The 20288-nt window shown below is 43.7% G+C and overlaps 1 protein-coding gene across 1 annotated transcript in view; it reads left to right on the forward strand.

Annotated features, from left to right (window-relative positions):
- The first annotated feature begins 520 nt into the window (after positions 1-520).
- CLRN1 (clarin 1) overlaps positions 521-20288 on the forward strand; it is a 37434-nt gene continuing 17666 nt past the window's right edge. The window contains exon 1 of the mRNA XM_007114614.2: positions 521-773. Coding sequence (XP_007114676.1) covers positions 521-773 — 253 coding nt within the window. The remainder of the gene's footprint in view (positions 774-20288) is intronic.

Below are 20288 nucleotides of genomic sequence, written 5' to 3' on the forward strand. Positions count from 1 at the left end.
ACACTCCCCTTCTCTCCCCACCAAAAGCAAAAACAAAAATAAGAACACATCAATAAATGAACTTCTCAAGTTGCTGAAAATTTACCATAGGAGCCAAGCCTGTTTCTGAAAGTTTCAACTCACCCAATCAGACAAAAGGCAGAGGAGAGGGGAGGCATTCATCAAGTTACACGGAGGACTCCATCTGTTATCTTAGACCTCCGTTACCAAGGGACACAAGAGGAGATACTTGAAGGCAGTTTGAAAGAGTTTTATTTTACAGATTCTTAGTCCAAAGATTTCAAATTAGAAGCAGCAGCAGAAAAGGAGAAAAAAACCAAGTAAGCGTGATGAAGCCACCTTCATCCTGGCATTCTGACATTTAACCTGGTGAGAAACGCCGTCGATGGTGAAGTTGCCTTTTCAGCGGGGTTCTGTCTGTTCACCTTCCATAATAAATGCAGTCAAAGGGGCAGTCACTTCTCATCGGTCACAAAGGTCTGGTTTTTGAACCTCACCCTCACAAGAGCCATTTCTCATCATGCCAAGCCAACAGAAGAAAGTCATTTTTTGCATGGCTGGGATGTTGAGCTTTGTGTGTGCCCTCGGAGCTGTGACAGCCGTGGGGACACCTTTGTGGATCAAAGCCACCTTCCTCTGCAAAACTGGGGCTCTGCTCGTCAATGCCTCGGGGCAGGAGCTGGACAAGTTCATGGGCGAGATGCAGTACGGGCTTTTCCATGGAGAGGGCGTGAGGCAGTGCGGCCTGGGAGCAAGGCCCTTTCGGTTCTCATGTAAGTAACTATTGCATTTGAATTATTTAATACTTTAGGCAAACTCTTCCAAGTGTTGCAAGAAATTATTTTTAAGAGCCTGGCCCTTTCTATTGCAGGATTTTTTAAACAGGTATGAACTATTTGAAATACCTAGGTCTCTTCTGAGCAGTTTCTTCTTCCTAGTTTTTATTATTTTGTTTTTATTATTTCATTCTTGCTATTTTTCTTATGACAACTTATGGTTCATGAGTTGCCAGGGAATTAAACTTTTTGAAAAGACAAGCAATTAAAATTCTTAATATTAATATTTATGTAAGAAATTATGGGCTCCTTTTTTAAAAGGGAGGAACTTGTGCAACAGGAAAGCTGTAAGAGATGATCTTGGTTTTGTTCTTTAAAAAAGAACCAGTGTCATGGGCTCCTTAACCAACTCTAGCTGCTTTTCCCCCTTGCACAGAACTTTGTTTCCTGTCTACACCCTTATTTTCCCTCCTAGGAGCTTTGCTGTTGAAAAATATTCTTGTTTTTTTTTTTTTCCTTACCCAATTTGGATCATTTGACTATAGAAATTTAAAATGATATGCTGTGCTAACTGGGAAAGAATTAGAAGCCTATTTAGGATAGAAAATTTGCCACTGATTAACCTTCGAATCAGATTTTCCTGTCGTGATATTTGTGAAAGGGAAGTGTTACCTGTAGTATTTACAACCTGTTTATCTTAAGAAGAGAATTTTTTTAAAAATTACCATGTGAATAGGCAACTCATTAAATGAAAATTAATAAAAAGTCATTTGTTATATCTCTCCTAGTGCACATTCAGAAATTATTATTATTTCAAAAGGGCTGGTTTGGAACAATCTTATGAAGACACAGCCAGGAAATTACTGCATAAATCACTCTTCAGGAAAGGAGGTTACCAACTGAGGCATTTAAAATGAATTATTATTTTGCCTGGGTATTTTTTTTCTAGCATAGGTAGAAGGCTAAATTAATTGAATTTATTATTAACGTATGCAGTGTCTAATTAAATTTCAGCGCTGGCCTAGTTATATTTCTGCAACATTCCTGACAGTTTCTTAGCAGTCATTGGACACCAACCTTCAACTCACATAGGCTGTTAAGTGATAGGAATTTGCATAGGGCTCCAGAAAATCCCCAAGAATTAGTCCGCAGCTTTTCAAGAAATTATCATCTACTAGATTTGATGAAGTGGATACCCACCCTTTTCACTGCATGGCTTTAGTTCATTAAGGTAATGGGGCTCTTAGAGTTGCTTAGCTTCCCTTAGGGGGGAAAAAAGAACAAAGCAGAATGTCACGTGATTTGCAACTGTATTAAAAAACAAAAGAGGAAAAAAGATGAGTGAAACGATTTAACCATGAGTCATTGGCAGCTAAAGTCTGAGTAAAGCTTCTCACAAATGAACTTAGACAAAGGCAGGGAGCCTACAGGGGGTTTTTCTGGAGCCTTTGCATTTTGTACAGTGAAATGAAGATAAACTTTACTCACAGCACAGGACATGTTCCCAAACAATATGTTTTCTAAATACTTATTTCACAGTAAGCGCTATGCATATCTTGTCTCATTTAATCCTTACCGGGCCACAGTCCGCTCTGGTTCAATGAAGGATTTTTTATGGCTGTGTCCTACGCCGGCCCTGTCCGTAATGAAGTTGTTCTAATCAGGTGCCCCTTTGCTTTCTGTGAAGACTCACGGAGCTGGTGGGGTTTAAACAATACCCGAGCCTATCTCACAGGACTGCATTAGTCTCCATGATACTCTGAACATTTTCCCCAGCCTAGTGAAGAAAATCTTGCATTGGACAGTGCAGGTTTAGTTGGAGATTTACTCTGAATAAACTGGGCATTGACAGTGTCCTTATTCTAAATGAATTTTTGCTTGGTTCTGCTGTACAAGTTTATGTGTGTTATTTTTATGTGCAATGTATGTGTCACTCTTAAAACCCAGACGTATGGTATAACGTGAGGAGGAAGAATGGACCAGAAAAATAGTTAGGCGATGTTGTCATATTTGTTCCTATTAAATGTTCCCTATTGACCATTCTATCTCTTTTAATTATAACAAAAATCTTCCCTGCCAGCATGCACCATTTTGCTGGGAAAACTTCTGCCTCGTTTACTCTGGCTGATTCTCATCCACGTATGGGTCAGCGATTCATCTTCTAGAGGTCACTAGCCTTCATACCTAGCACACAATTTCATTCATTATAATGAAGGACTGTTTTTCTTTCTAGGCAACACAACTGTTCGGCTTAGTTCTTTCTGATATGTCACCTGTAAAATTTTAATGATGATGTTTAAACTCTAAATGTAGTCATCAAGACAAAAAGTACCGGTTTTTGAGCGCAGGGTGTGTGGGTGGGTTTCTGTTTTGGTTTGAAACAGTGCAGAGCATCATCAAAATATGATACTCAAGAATCATATGGTATCAATCATTCCTAGATATGCTGATCTCTTCATTGCCAAGACAGTTCAATGAGCTGGGGAAAACATATGGAATATTTTTCTTGACATGAGAAAAAATAAAATTTAACCAATCACGTATCACAGCTTGCAACTTGAGTCATACTTTTTAAAGCATCTTGGACCTTATGATGGAAAATTTGTAAAAAGCTTAGCAGAAACTTAGCTGGCTTCACATTTTAGAGAAGCAGAGTTTCTTGACCAAATGAGGCCCATGACCCAGATTGCAGAGGGAACGTTGAAACTACTTCGGTGAGCAAGCAGGTGGCTTCTCAAACATATTTTGGGATAGAATAGTTGGGATTCAGGGTCTCTGTGACCGACACTGAGAGTTGGCACTCTATCTCCGTGGTCTCCTGCAAGTATGACTCCTGTCTCCTGCTGATCTCACCTGTTCCAGGTGATCTACTTGCATCTCTCCCATCACCCTACCTACACATGGCGGGGCTGCAAAGGTCTTTGACATACCTCCTTCTAGTAACAATGCCTATCTCTCCCCGCTTCCTTAGCGCACCGCCTGTGTGGAAGCAGGCACGGTGCGGGTAGGAGGGACACCTATTGAGTTTGAGGAAGGCTACCTGGTGGGAGGGAGCGGGGCAAGGAAGCCACCTGTACTGTGTCACCCAGCATGCAGGGCCCCTCTGGCCTTTTTGCTTGGGGTGTGGGGTGGGGCTACTGTCTAGTCTCACTCACCCATTAAAACAGTCCAGCTAGGGCTTCCCTGGTGGCGCAGTGGTTGAGAGTCCACCTGCCGACGCAGGGGACACGGGTTCACGCCCCGGTCCGGGAGGATCCCACATGCCGCAGAGCGGCTGGGCCCGTGAGCCACGGCCGCTGAGCCTGCGCGTCCGGAGCCTGTGCTCCGCAACGGGAGAGGCCACGACAGGGAGAGGCCCGCGCACCGCAAAAACAAAACAAAACAAAAAACAGTCCAGCTAATAGTGATGTTGTTTTCCTCCCATTGCGGGGAAAAAGTGATTAGTGGGATAGCAGATCGTAATGTTTAGGAAGCACTAGCATGAAGGGGAAAGCCAAATTCTCACAGTCAAATAACTGTTTCCTCCTTTATCCTCTCCAGACCTTAATGTCACTCTGTTATTTCAAATCACCTTATACTAAAAGTGTTTGAGGATGTGTATTTCACTGCAAGGAGAACCGGAGCCCCGAGAAGGCAAGGGGCTGTGTGTCCCTCAAACCATCCCGTTTCTCCCTCAAACCAGGACCTGGCATGCAGCCTGTCACAAAGGGGTACTTAGTAAATGTTTAAGCAATTGGCGATGCAATTTTCCACTCACTGGAGGTTAGACTTCCAGCAAATTATGTCACTTCGTTGGTTTTCAGTTCTTGCATCTATAAAATGGGAGGTGAAACTAGGCTATTTCTAATGTCTCTTCCAGTTCAAACACTCTATGATCTATATAACAAGGGGCTGGCTGTTCTAGACAAGGCCCTTCCAGCTTTAAATTTGCATGACTCTTCTAGCTTCAGTTGCTTGAAACCCCCACTGACAGATTTTAGCCACCATCATTAGAGGTGGTGAGTTTTGTGTGCCTTTGCTCTTTCATTTTCAAAGCTCTTGATTTTTAAAGTGAAGTATTCTGAAATACCTACCATTTATTAGGACCCAGATGAATTTCATTATCAAAGTGAATGCTTCTTTTTTTCCCCCTGTCATAACCTTTTACTTTTTGTGTAGAAAATTGCAGGTTAAAGAAGGAGAAAATGAAAAATGGGGAATTCTGGAATGCTAGGGAAATGGGTGAGTGGGTTCCAAAGAGCAGGAACAGCCATAAACACTCAAGTAATTAAGAGAGAATTATTGAGAAAGCAAAAAAAGGAAGAAAATCAAAAGGCAGGGAGAGGGGCTTCCCTGGTGGCGCAGTGGTTGCGCGTCCGCCTGCCGAGGCAGGGGAACCGGGTTCGCGCCCCGGTCCGGGAAGATCCCACATGCCGCGGAGCGGCTGGGCCCGTGAGCCATGGCCGCTGAGCCTGCGAGTCCGGAGCCTGTGCTCCGCAACGGGAGAGGCCACAGCAGTGAGAGGCCCTTGTACCACCAAAAAAAACAAACAAACAAACAAAAAAAAACAACACCTCAAAGATGAGAAACAATTATGCTGCTGCTTCATAAGAGCTAGTTCTCCTATAACCAGGTGATGGTACTTGGCCTTAAGATTTGAATTCATTCATTTCCTCTTTATTTCACATTTCAGTGGCCCTGATATCTCAGTCCCAATCTTTGACCTTTGGAAAGTAAAACTGTCAAGCCAAGCCTGTTTAAGAATCTAGGCTGAGCAGGTCACGTGGGTTACGTAATTATATTACCTTGATGTTGATAGTTTACGTTGAGGGCAGAGATATCTGACCGCACGTGTGGTTAGCTGATTTTAAATCTCTGCCAACGAAAATCAACACGGGATGATCTTCAAAGTTAGCTACTTGGACTATAATAAATATTTCACCACAGCAATGATGATAACGGCAGGCTCCTTCCTGAGGTGACGTGAACAGTTTCAAAACAGAGGCAGGGATGGAAAAAAAAAAAAAAAAAAAAAAAAGCAGATACATTTGATTCACTACAAAAACTGATATTTTTTAATGAGGAATCAATGGGCTAGATGGGATAGAATGCGTATAAATCCAGATCTCTTTTTTTCAAAAGATGAAAAATAAAAACTCATTTTAATCTCTGAACTATATCAGGGTTTTCATAAAGCTAAAGGCATATTTCTTTTAAAAACAAACCTCATCTAAATTAAACAATGAGAAACCCAGACTGGTTGTGGTGTGATGCTCTTTTATTACAGGTATGAATAGCTAACTGTACCTGGCAGACTAATTTATGCAGGATTCGTATTTCACTCCCTCTCAGCATGTTATAACTGTGGCAAAGCCATTCTTGGGAGTTATTACCCCAATATAATCATACCCCATGGATTCAGAGCAGTTAAATGGGTCCTGTTATCAGAGACACAGATGCACCAAAGCATCTGCCGTCCCTCAGCCACTGTGGGCGATTAAGACTCACTGATGGGGCTGCTTCCAATGGGCTGGAGTCAGGTAGATACAGTTCAGCTGAGAGAAATTCAGGCGCGGTACCGAGAAAACTGTATTTTACATGGTTCTATCATACCATCATGTCTCCTCCTTTTAAGTGCTCGGGTCATGGATTCCATTCTCCCGGACCACGTAGCCATCAGAAGCCTGGCTCAATACCTGGGTGTGCGACTAAGGGTGATATTAAAGGAGATGAACGCATTGAGTTTATGTCAGGGAATGTCTTTTACTGGATTTTCATCATGACTGGTTGCAGATGGGCTGAGGGGAAAGTCAGATCAAGAGCATTTCTGTGAGAAGAAAAAGAACTCTTCCCCCTTATTCCCTTTCAAGAAAATGAACAGCTGAGCACCAAGGGGCCAAATACAACTTCTTTTTGAAACCTAGCTTTTATGTGAAGGACAAGTCGAGAAGAAAAACAGGATCTCTGAAGCTACCATCACGGCTTTAATCTAGGAAGAAGTGGCGGCACCATCGCTAACATCATTATCAGAGGGGCTGCCTTCCTTCTGAGAGCTTCACAGATGGTGTTACCTGCAGTTTACATCGAGCCAGATGAAGACGGATAGGGTCGATGCGACCTAAACCATTAGATCAGTGGTCTGTAACCCTGACTGTGATTTAGAATCACCTGGGGAGCCTTGAAAACTACTGATGCCAAGGCTCCATCCCAGACCAATTGAATCAGGATCTCTGGAGGTGGGGCCTGAGCACTGGATGGTTTAGAAGCTCCCCAGGTGATTCTAATGTGTAGCCACGGTTGAGAACTATTGCGGTGGATGACGGCCAAAACAGGTAGAATCAGGTGAGGCCAAGAGTCAGAAGCCCTCAGTGTTAAGGCTGGGCAGGTCACCAGAAGGAGGGCAGCGAGGAGAAGCAGTATTGAGTATTGTTTCCGCACAGCTGGGAGGTTTTCTGGTCCAATTTGAGTTGGGATGCTTGCCTTCCATTCCTTTAGCTGCATATTTCTGTGAAGGGTCTCACCCTTCATCCACACCCACCTGGCCTGGGAGGGAATGAGAGATCTGATTGATGGATTTGCGGTAAGAAACTGAGCATACGTGGCTCCCAGCCCCAGCGGCTTCAAAAGCTCCCCCTCTTTGCAAATCTGCCCACCAGTTACCAGAGTCTGCTCTTCCCCTGGCCAGGGTAAGGAGCCAGCTCTGCCCTGGATAGGGAGGCCCTCGGCTGTCCAGCCCTGCCTGTGGCTGGCAGGGAGTGGCGGGGGCTGGGGGGAGCGGCTCCTAACTCAGCGGAACTGGGTGGACAATCTAAACCACATTCCTCAGCACTTTATCACAAATAAAGCTGATGTCTTGGCCTCCATCTGTGTGTCTCCTGTGGAAGGGCTCTGCTCCTTCTAAGAATCAGGAGTCCTCTTTAGAGGCGTGTCGTCAGCCCAAGCATCATTTTAGACAACCATTACAGAGAATGTGCAAGCAATTGCACAAGGGAATCAGAAGCGAGAATGGGAACAGTAGATCAGACACTGAGGGGAGTGTGTGACAGGCAGCAAATAAGTGATTAAATCCAAAGTTCTTGGGTTACGTTCAGCTATAGTCACCCACCAGGTCAGGAAAAAAAAAAAAAAAACAACAACTCTGAGCTACAAGATAGTTTGCCTGACTTCCATGTAATCTAAGGGCTCCTCTGGGAGGATCTTAGGTCCTAATGTACAGATATGACCCCACCTGTGGGCCAAGTAACTCCTCTGCCTCACAGTGATCAAACCTGAGACTTGAAAATGCCAGCACTCTCACTGCACTGAGTTCTTAAAGCCACCACTCTTGGTGGAACTACAACTCTTCTGCCATTCTTGTCATGTTAAAAAATATTTAAGTGATTATGTAAAGTTTACAAAGAGCTCCCACATAAATGATCTCACTGTGTCTCTCAAAAATTCTGTGACTTATTTCTATTACCACCCACATTTACAGGTAAGGGAGCTGAGGTAGCAGAGGCCCCCATGAGCAGTAAATGGAAAAAACAGATTAATCTCAGACGTTCCTAATTCCAAAAGCTGTGCTTTTCCAAACCTGCCATATTGTCCTTTGGTTAATGCCTGGCTATTTTTGTCTCTTGCCACTAGCTCCCCGGCCTTCCTGCTTTGGTCATGAGTGACATTCTAACCATCTCATAGTCTTGGTTACTGCCTAAACATAGGTTTAGACCGGGTTTACTGATTCCTGTTTTAAGAATTGCAGGATGAAAGATACAACTGCTAGACTGGAATCAGTAAGAGATAAAAAGAGAACAAGGTTTCAGGATAAAACATAACAGAAGAACCCAGGAGATAAAAATAAAATAAATTTTAAGGCAAGTGAAATGAAAGCCATACATTTATAGCCATCAAATAAAACATGGATTAATGGCAAGTAATAAAAGAACATACTTAGCAGTTAGTCAAACCAGTTTTTTTTATCTTATTACTTTCCAATGATCTATTGAAAACAGTGTAACCTCACACGTAAGACCCAAATGCTTTGTAAGTTAGAGTATATGGGCCCTCATCCCCCTTACCCCCCCAAAAAAGATCATTGGTGCTTATGTGCCCAAGTGTTCTTCTAGACTCTGAGGACACAAAGGGAATAAGAGAAACTACTAAGAATCTAGCAGGGGCTTCCCTGGCGGCGCAGTGGTTGAGAGTCCGCCTGCCGATGCAGGGGACGCGGGTTCGTGCCCCGGTCCGGGAAGATCCCACATGCCGCGGAGCAGCTAAGCCCGTGAGCCGTGGCCGCCGAGCCTGCGCGTCCGGAGCCTGTGCTACGCAACGGGAGAGGCCACAACGGTGAGAGGCCCGCGTACCGCAAAAAAAAAAAAAAAAAAGACGCGTCCCGCAAAAAAAAAAAAAAAAAAAAAAAAGAATCTAGCAGAAGTGTTTTTAAATAACTGACCACTTACAAGAGCTGTACAGCTTCCTCAGTCAAGAAGGGCTAGGTTGTGTTTTAATAACAAACACGTCCAAATGTTATAGGTTTAAATCAACAAAGAATGGGAGTTCCCTGGTTGTCTAGTGGTTAGGATTCCAGGCCTTCACTGCCATGGCCCAGGTTCAATCCCTGGTCGGGGAACTGAGATCCCGCAAGCTGTGCAGTGCGGCCAAAAAAAAAAAAAAAAAAACCAACAAAGATTGATTTCTTGCTCACAGTACATATTCGTCAGAGATTAGCTATAGGTCTGTTTCAGGATGCAGCCACCATCCAGAATGTCACCAATTGTTGCAACAAAGAGCTGTGGAGGCTCTCACACTGGCAACTAAATTCTCCCACCCGGAACTGACACATGCCACTTCCACTTCTATTTTCTTGGCCAAGGTTGTTACATGGGGCCTCCAAAGGCGCCAAGACGTGCAATCCTATCGTGAGAACAGAATGGGAAAGAACCAGAACTCTGGATGGTGGAATAGCACCCTTTACCGTCACCATGAGTGTTTTTGTTCAGAAAGCTCAAAGAAGGAGAATTACTCTCTGTCAGGGCAAGGCACAGAGAAATCAGAGGAAAGGAAGGGTTAGAGTTAGATTTCACTAGATGGCATTGAAGAAGCCAATCTGAACAAAGGAACAGCATGAACCAAGCTATGAAGAGCCTATTGTGGCCAGAGTGCAGAGGATGCATGAGAGACAGGAGGAGGAGGAGGAGGAAGGTGAGGCTGGGGAGGAAGCAGGGGCCAGAATGTGGGGGACTCTGCTGAACGGCAGCAGTTAACTTTATCCTGCGGGCCTTGGAAAACCACTGAAGGATGTTTAGCAGGGGTGTGTGTCAGGACAGAAGATGGATTAGAAGACCGAAAGAGAGAGGTGGGGAGGAGAGTCGGAGGCTCCTCCAAGATTTGGAGGATTTGGAGGTCCCAACCAAAGTGCGGTCAGAGGGCTGGAAAGGGGAACACGTATTTCCAAGATAATCAGAAGCAAAAATCAACAGGCCCTGGTGACAGAGGACGAACCCCAGATTTCCTCTGGAGGGACGGTTGTGATCATTCACCAAGCTAAATACAGAAGGGGGGAAATTTAGAGAGAAGATGACATGACTTTGGGTCATGTTTAATGAGGTTCACCCATGGGCCAGCAACAAGAGACGTCCGTCAGTTCCGCAGATCTGGAGGTCAGGAGCGAGGCTGGGGCAGAGGCACAGTGCTGGGAATTGGCAGGTTGGAGGTGGTAGTTGGAGCTACAGCTGAAGAGGAGGTCTTATAGGTGATCATGGGGGGCCTCTGCTAAAGCAGTCTTGATGGAGTGGTCCTCCTTTAAGAAGGGAGGTCCTTGCAGTAGCTGAGGAGGGAATGAAATGTAAGGACCCAAAGAAAGACTGAGGTCAGGGAGTAGTTAGAAGAGTCCTAAGGCCAGGCTAGGGGTGTGTGTGTGTGTGTGTGTGTGTGTGTGTAGAATGGGAGAATCTTGAGTATGCTTCTATGCTGAGCGGATAGAGCAGTAGAGAGGAAAAAGCTGAAGAGAGATAGGACACGTAGATAATTAATGGATTTAGGAAGGACCCTGTGAAGCAAAAAAGGGTCTGAGAGCACAGGGAGGATGCCAAGCCTTGGACAGGAGAAAAAATTTTTTCATTAAGGATGGAGGGAAGGTTGGCCTGGACTAAAAAGAAGGGTGGCCCTGGGGTACTGAAAAGTTGAGGGAATTCCTCTGATAGCCTCTGTTTTCTCTGTGAAATGGAACAGTTCGGTTTGCTAGATATTTTCAAGCCTTCTGTAGGCCAGGCAGACAAGACTAAGGGATATGGAGTGGGGAGGTGACAGGTGCTTAAAAGCGGGACAGAAGAGGGAAAGACTGGAAAAGGCTTTGCAGAAATGGGGGTGCCACAGATCAGAGGCTCAAGGAGAGTGGGTGTCCAGAGGCAAGACATACAGCCCAAGGAATAGAGCGCCCCCGCCGGCCAAATGACAGCAGGAGGGTAAACTTCCCTGTGACTGCGTTTTCACTCCCAGTCATTAACTTGTGACTTACTCAGCTCTGTTTCATAATAGTAGACTGTAGTTGTGCGGGTACCACAGCCTTCCTCTGTGCTGAGCGAGCTATGGGATATGGGTTCCCTTTCTCTCCTCTCCCTCCTGTGACTTGGCTGCCTTCTATTCTATTGGTAGGGTCAGTCCAATGACTAGTTTCTTCTAGCTCTGCTTCTGACTCGATATCTTGTCAGAAATCGCCACTTTCCAGACTTCACAGAGGGGAAATTGAGCTTTGAACCAGGAGTTTAACGTGTATGTTACAGCCTATAACTCACCATCTTTAGGTTCCCTCGACCTTTACATATCGAGATAGCGTTCTCTTAGAAAGCCTGCTGGCCCACATAATTCCTGTCCCGGGAATTCATCCAGAAAGGTTACTCCTGCTCAGCACCCACCCTCATAATAAGAAAGAAAAAGGTATGTGCTTGAAAATGTTCCTGGACGCATTAGCTATAATACTGAAATAATGTAAGGCTACCTAATGGACAATGTTGCCTCAGTTTGATGGAAAATCCATGTAGTTATCTAAATGCTAGTTATGAAGACAATCTGTATGACATGGGAAATGCTTATATTCTGAGTAAAAAGAACAGAATGTGACCTTAAATCTTCATTATGATTATAGTAATGTACAAAATAAATATTAAGACGGACAAAGGTTTGAAAGGAACAGAAATAAAGGAAAAGCTTGCTTTTTATGTTGGTGAGATTGTGGGTGAAATTTGCACCTTAACTTCCATTTCACTGTTATAATGTTGTTCAATTATAAGATCCCTCCATAAACATTTGGACCTTTGCTCAAACTAACAGAAATATGGAGAGAGCAAGTCCATCTTCCCCCATCCTCCTGCCCTGCTAACAAAGAAGAGCTGTGTCACGTTCAAGTCTGAGATGGATTCTTTCACAAATCCCAAACTTTAAACCTTGTTATTAAACAGCCATCAGTTTCCATCTAACATGTTGACAATCTCCCAAGTATGTTGGATTAAAATTTTTCTTTTAATAAAGAGATTTGAAATTCCATTCCAGTTGCCAGCCAGGTCTTTCAACTTCTTAAAAGGAAAAAAAAAAAAAAAAAACCAAAAAAACCAAAAAAACCCACACTGGCTCCTATCATCCCTTTGGCAACTATTCTATTTTATTTCCGCATTGTCCCAGATTCTCTCCAAACACTCAATTCAGCTTCTATTACCACCAACCCCAGAAACAGCTTATATCAAGGTCACCAGTGACTGCCTGACTCAAAGGACAAATTCTGGTTCTCAACCAGAAACTCCCATCACACTTAAAACTGCCAACCCCCTTCGTCTTCTCCTTTGGCCCTGAGGTCGCTATCTGTATGGTCCTCTCCTCTCCTTCCTTCCCTCCCTCCTCACCTATGTGGCACTAACTCCTTGCCATCAGAATCACTGGCTTCCACCAAGAAACCCCAAACCTGCTAACCAGACTCCATCCCTGCATCCTACTCCAAGCAAAACGTATCCATCCAACGCATCTGTGTCCAGAAGTTACAGTATGCATTCTCCACAGCAGCAGAACCCCCTAAGGAGGTGAAAATTGATTCTTGGGGGCAAGAAAATATCCCTTACTCCTTAGAAAGCATGTATTATATGTGTATAAAGTACATATACAAATACAATACAGAAACCAATATACAATATATCTGTGGTATTAAAATTTCATGCGTGGAGGGTGATTAGGAGGAATGTCTAAAAAGACTCCTTGGGTGAGGAGTGACAGTGAAAACAAAAGGTTGAGAAATACTGTTTTGCCAGCATTCTTAGGTGCTAGGAATACAGCAGTGGATAAAACAGACCAATGCACCTGTCTTCATGATACGGGGGAAACAAAGAAACAAATAAGTAAAAATATACCACTTATCAAATGGTGATAATTGCTATGGAGAAAAATAAAAACAACACAAGGTGTTGGGGGTTCGGGGGTTGGGGGGGTGACTGGGCAGGGGTTTGCAACTTTAAATAAAGAAGGCCTCCCCGAAAAAGTGGCATCTAAGTAAATACATGGAGGTAAAGGAGCAAGCCATGAGTTATCTAGGGAAATATACAGGCTGAGGGAACAGTATGTGCAAAGGCCCTGAGGTAGCAGTGTTCCTGGCTCGTTTGAAGTACAGTAAGGAGACTAGTGGCTGGAGCACACCAAGCAAGGAAACAGGTAGCAGATGAAGTCAGAGGTCTGACAAGAAGTCCAATCATGTACTGCCTAGTAGGCCATTGTATTGACTTGGCTTATACTCTGGGTGAGATTAGAATTTTCTGGAAGGGTTTGAGCAGGGGACTGAAATAACCCAATTCACTTTTAAAAGATTCCACTGGCTACTGGGTTGAGAGCAGATTGCAGGATGGAGGGGTGGAAACAGGGAGACCAGTTAGGAAGCCCCTGCAGTCCTCCAAGTGAGAGATGGTGGTGGCTTAGACCAGGTGCAGCAGTGAAGACAGGGAGATGTGGTCAGGCTCTGAAGGTGGTGCCAGGGGGTTTTCCTGATGGCTTAAACATGAAATGTGAGAGTTAGAGGAGAATCACGGATGAGGTCAAGGAAGAATCGGACTGCCAGCAACCGAAGGCTTGCTAAAGGAAGAAGGCCAAAGGAAGCAAGGGTGAGAAGAGGAGATTATGAGTTCAGTTTGGGACACATTGAGATGCCTATTCAATATCCCAGTCAAGATGTTCAATAGGTAATTGGAGGACATGCAAGGGTGGAATTCAGCGAGAAGTCTGGGCTGGAAACATCTGCTTGAGAGTACTTCCAGTTAAAGCCATGATACTGCATAGAGCACCAGGGGAGTACGGGAAAGAGGGAATAAGAGGTCAAGGAACTGAGTTGTCCCCTGGATGGCTCAGGAGATGAGGTGAACCAACAAAGTAGTTCAAGATGGTAGCCAGGGAGGTAGCAAACCCAAGAGAGTGCAGTTTCTGCAAGCCAGGGGGAAGAAAGCCTTTCCAGGAGGAGGGAGTGAGCCGCTGTGTCAAACGTAGACCAGGTAAGATGAGGAGAAAGATGGACCGTTGGGTTTGGCAGCTTGAAGCTCTTTGGTGCCCTGGGAAATGTAGCATTAGTGCAATGGGTTCAAGAGAGAAAGTGGAGAGCGGAACGAGACGCTGAGAGTGTAGGCAGCTCCCTGAGAGCTTCTGCTGTAAGGGAAACTGAGAAACAGGGTCATAGCTGGAGAAGGACTTAAGTGAGACTTTTTGTTTTAAGATGAGAAAATGCTAGCATGTTTGTGTGATGATGGAACTGATCCAACAGACGGGGAAACTTGATGCTGTGGCAGAGAGAGGAGAGAATTCCTCAGCAGTGTCTTGGAGGAAGTGGGAAGGGGTGGATTGTGGTGGAACTGGCCTTAGGGGTGGCACCACAGCAGACCTCTACTGAACACCTACCAGGCGCTAGGTTCTCCGTACGCTAATGTCATTGAATCCTCACAGATGTGAGAGAAGGGTGGGATTAGTCTTATTTTTCAGATAAGGAAATCAAGGTTTAGGGAGTTCAGAGAGTTAGAAAAGAAGCTGAAACATGAAGTGCCTTTGTCAAATTTCAAATGCCTGGTCATTTCCCAGGCTGCCCACGGAACATTCTCATTTTACAGAGAGAAAGAGGGGCGAGTTAACCTGCTCAGGGACCCATAGTGGGCCAGAACCTGGGCGCCTGGCTCTTGGCCCAGTGATCCTTTTCTTCTCTCTGACTAAGCTCTTCCTTCCTCCACGCCAAACGGTCACCCTTGCTGAGGCTACCACTCACGTCTGGAGGACCCTGCTCATTCTAGACCTTGTTCCTCCTGGAACAAGGCTTATAGAGGTCTAACTACATACAGTACACCTCATCCTTTTTAGGTGTACAGGTCTATGAATTTTGACTGATGCATAGAGGCATGTGAATACCACCACAATCAAGATATAGAACACTTCCATTACCCCCCAAATATCCCTTGTGCCCCTTCGTGGCCAATATCCTCCCCTACCCTCCAACCCTGGGCAACCACTGATCTGCTTTCTGTCCTTATCATTTTGCTTCTTCCAGAATGTCACATATATGGAATCATACAGTACGCAGCCTTTTGAATTCACTTACTTTCAGTTAGCATAATGCATTTCAGTACACCCATCCTATTGTATGCACCAACAGTCTGTTCCTTTGTAGTACTAAGTAGTATTTTGTTTTATGGACAGGTCACAGCTTGTTTGTCCATTCACCAGCTGATGAATATTTAAGATGTGTTTCAGTTTTTAGCAAATATGAATAAAGCCACTGTAAACATTTACATACAGATTTGTGTGTGGACATGTGTTTTTAATGCTATTAGGCAAATATCTAGGAGTGGGATTGCTGGATCATATGTTAAGTCTATGGTCAGCTTTTTAAGTACTGAAACAATTGGATATTCATATGCAAAAAAAAATTTAACCTTGGCCATATACACAAAATAACTCAAAATGGATCATAGACTTAAATGTAAACCTAAAGCCAAAAAACGTCTAGAAGAAAAACATACAGGAAATTATTTGTGACCTTGCATTAGGGAAAGACTTCTTAGATTTGACCTCTAAACGTGATATATAAAAGAAAAAAACTCATAAATTGGAATTCATAAAAATAAGGGCTGCTCTTGAAAAGATACTGATAAGAGAATGAAAAGACAAGTCACAAACTCAGAGAAAATATTTGTGAATTACTTATCTGATAAAGGGCTTGTATCCAGCATGCATAAACAATTCTCAAAACTCAATAATAATAGTAATAAACAATTCAATAAAAAATGCACAGAAGATATGAACAGACACTTCAACAAAAAAGATATATGGAAGGCAAGTAAACTCACAAAAGGATGCTAAACATCATTAGTCATTTGGCAAATTAAAGCTACAAGATAAACTACACTTTTATTAAATGACTACAATTTTTAAAAACCTGCCAAGTGCCAGCAAGAATGCAGAACAACTGGGACCCTCATACATTGCAACTGGGAAGGTGAAATGGTACAGCCACTGTGGAAAACACTTGGCAGTTTCTTATAAAGTCACACATATAGGAGCTTGGGGTGGAGGACGGGTTGACTACAAAGGGGGAACAGGAAGTTTTGCGAAATGTGGAATAGTTCCATAACTTGATTGTGGTGGTGTTCACATGATCGTAAGCATTTGTCAAAACTCACAGAACTGTACGCTAAAAAGAGAATTTTTTACTGTGTTAATTTTACTTTGGTCTTAACAATTGGGGGAGAAAGTAAAAGCCAAGGCAGCAATGCCACTGCGTGACTTTACACAAATTACTCAACTTCTCTGTGCTTTTTTTTAAACCTATACACTGAGGATAAAATAGTACTTACCTTATATTGCTGTAAGAATTAAGTGTGTTGATTTGTGCAATATACCTAAAGCACATGATACATAGAAAATGCCATATAATTAGTGGCTGTTATTTTTTTTTTTTTTTTTTTTTTCGGCACGCGGGCCTCTCACTGTTGCGGCCTCTCCCGTTGCGGAGCACAGGCTCCGGGCGAGCAGGCTCAGCGGCCACGGCTCACGGGCCCAGCCGCTCCGCGGCATGTGGGATCTTCCCGGACCGGGGCACGAACCCGCGTCCCCTGCATCGGCAGGCGGACTCTCAACCACTGCGCCACCAGGGAAGCCCAAGTGGCTGTTATTTTTATTCGTATTATTATTACTCACATATTTCTCTTTGAGGAAGTCTGGTAATGAAATAATGGAGAGAAAAGAAGGGTAATTAGGGGTTTGGGGTGGTTGAAGGATAAGGAGACCTAGACACACGGACTCATAGACAGAATGGAGGAAATCAGTGATAAGGGAATGAAAGAGAGAGTAATGCTGAACCCCCAGACCAAGCCTGTGCTGCTAACGTGGCATCGGCTGCCCGTTTTCATAAATAACTCCCTTTCCCTTGTCAACAGCTAATCAAGTAATTCCTCAAGGCCAGAAGCAACGGCTGGATTAATGACAGCTCCTCCACAGATCAAAATGTTCAAATCCTTTTCCTGTATTGTAATCCTACACCTCAAAGACGGAAGACCAAACAAATCTACCTCCTAGATACCAATATCCAGTATCATTAAAGTCACACCTCCCAATGTTTATTTGAATGGTCTGCTCTCATCTTGCGCAAAGGAAAACTCATATTAGTGTTGGCTGGAAAATGGAGGGTTGTTATCAGAGTTCTGATTGGTCATTACAGACTCAGGGACTTTTCATCAAACAAAGAAACCTGATAAAATGTAAGCACAACAGGCAGGGATTAGTGCACTCCTGGGTGACTTTCTCACAAGAGCAGGAATTTTAAGACACTTCATAAGAATTAATATGCTCCACATGAAATTTATTTTAGCTTCTGGCTTTTCTTTCCAGGAGGCAAATCAGTGCAATTTCTTCTGCCTTTGTTTCAATTTGGTAACAAACCTCAGTTTTCAGACGGGCTTCACCTAGCTGCCCCATCAGACACAAAGAGGTGGCTACATTTTCTACAAGTGGGGAGATGGAAGGAAGCAAGGTTTTTGATAACTGCTAGTCAAAACCAAGTCAACAGCTAACCAAGTGTAAGAAGAACAGGTTGGATGGATTGAGCTATCTCAGCAGTTGGAATCTCTGGAGGGCTGGTGATCATAGACCAAGCTGCTTTGCTCTGCGCCCCCAGAGCACAGGGCAGCGTGGACCGGTACAATCACTGACAACCAAGGCTCAGCACCTGTGCACTTCCACACCCCGTGTGCCTCTGTACCCGCTTCCAAGCAAAGCAGAGGCATTTTCTTATTTTATCTTTATCTATCTATCCATCCATCCCTCCAATTTCTAATTGATAAGGACTTTTCAAAACACAATCACAATACCTTTAACATAACCAACAAAATCAATAAATGTTATGTAATATCATCTAAAACTCAGTCCATGTTCAATTTTTCTTGGTTATCTCAAAATGTCTTTCATAAAGTTTTGTTCAGATCCCAGATAATACCTATACATTGCATTTGGTTAGTACATCTCCTAAGTGTCTTTTAATCTAGAACAGTCGTGGGAATTTTTTGTCTTCGTTTATCCTTTTAATTGTTTTTTATTAAGTATTCATGTATTTATTGAATAGATAATGCTTGCAGAGTGGTAAAAAATTTTTTTCCAAACTGTACTAAAAGGTACATAATGAAATATCCCTCAGTCTCCTCCCCCAGAAGCAGTGTTACCAGTTTCATGTGTAATCCTCTAGAAATAGTCTCTACCTAGACAAGCATGCCTGTCCCCAGGCTGTAGCCTGGTAGATAAGAGTGAGGACATGAGTTCAAGTCTGTACTCTGCCACTTACTAAGTAAAAATCTTGGGCACATCGCCTCTGAGCCCCAGTTTTTTCCTCTGGTAAACAGAACTAATAATAGTACCTATCTCATGGCACTGCTGAGAGAATTAAATCAGATAAGTTAAGTACCTAAATAATTACTTGTTATTATATACATTCTCCTTTGGCTTTTTCCCAAATGATAGAATGAGGCACTTTTCTCTGTTTGATGTGTTTTTTTCATCTAATATCGCATTTTGATGATAATTCCATACCTGTTCTTAAAGATTTGCTTCATTATTTGAAATCATTGACTTAATTCTATCGTATGGATGCCATACGGATAGACATGTAAGTTATTTCCAACCTTTTGTTTTTACCAAAAAAATGCTGCCATGAATATCCTTGTAATATTTTATTGGATTCATATGCAAAATATCCATAGGATAAACTCCTGGAAGTAAAATTGCTAAGCTAAAGGATATGTGCATTTTAATTCTCTATAAGTAGTACCCAACTGCGCCAAAGGAAGCTGTACCAATTTACACTCCCAAGAAAAGTGCACAAGGGTCTCCATTTCCCTACACCTTAGCTCACACAGGATATCACTAAACGTTTTAATCTTTGTAAATATGATTTGTGGAAAATGGTATCTCATAGATTTAGTGTGCATTTCTCTTATGAGAAGGTAAAAGAAATAGAGCGCAAGTAAACCTCAGTAGTCAAATGACCTGCCCATGACTTCTGAGCAAGGACCCTGAGTGAGCACTGGCAGGGCACAAATGACCTTGTCTGTACTCGTGAAGAGGATGCTCCCTACCTGATAGCGCTAAGCATGTTGTATGAACGTCCGTATGTAGTTAGTTATATCTAGCAGTGGTGAAGGGTTTGTTCTGAACCCTTCAACCGGGTTGCAACTCCTTCACCTGGTTGCTTTCTGACACGTGGTCAGGAGCACAGCGTTGTGGCCTTAGGACATATATTTGCACAGCCGACCACACTTCCTCCTTGAAATATTTTCTTCCCTTGGCTTCCTGCTGTCCGATCCATGGATTTGCTCCTAACTCACAAGCTCTCTTTCTCTCCTGGGCCCTTCTCTCCTCTAGCTACAGCTTCTCCACAGGTGATAGCCATTCCCCTGGCTTTAAATACGAGCTCTAGAACCAGGGTGAGGCCACTGAGGCACCTAGGTCATAAAAGTTAGGGAGACATTTACTCTTGGGCTTGTGCAAGGGCAGGCTTGGCCCCAGAGTGTGACTGTCTCCTTAAATTTCCCTATTTGCCCTAAGTACCTTGCTTTCCTCACCCTAGTTTCACCTCCTTAAATACCTCCGCCCTCTCCCTGGACCTCCAGACAAATCCTATTTGTCGTCTCTACTTGGATATCCCCAACACAGCTCAAACTTAAAATACCTAAAACAGAACTCTTGCATCACTTCCCCTCCCCTGGCCAAACCTGCTCCTTCTACTTATCTGTCTCAATAGCATCACCATTTATTCAGTTACTCTAGGAGTTATCCTTGATTTCTTTCTTTCAACAACTTCTGTCTTCTATCTCCACATCTGACAAGCTCTCACCGCCTCTACTGCTACACCTTAGGCCAGGCCTCCATCTCTTATCACTGTAAATACCCGCCACCTCCCCACACCCACCCCCAGTATCCCAGCTTCCACCCTCCCCCTCCCCTCCTCCCCTCCCCTCCTCCCCTCCCCTCCTCCCCTCCCCTCCTCCCCTCCCCTTCCCC

The sequence above is a fragment of the Physeter macrocephalus genome, chromosome 1 (assembly GCF_002837175.3).
Source record: "Physeter macrocephalus isolate SW-GA chromosome 1, ASM283717v5, whole genome shotgun sequence".
In the NCBI taxonomy this organism is placed as follows: Eukaryota; Metazoa; Chordata; class Mammalia; order Artiodactyla; family Physeteridae; genus Physeter; species Physeter macrocephalus.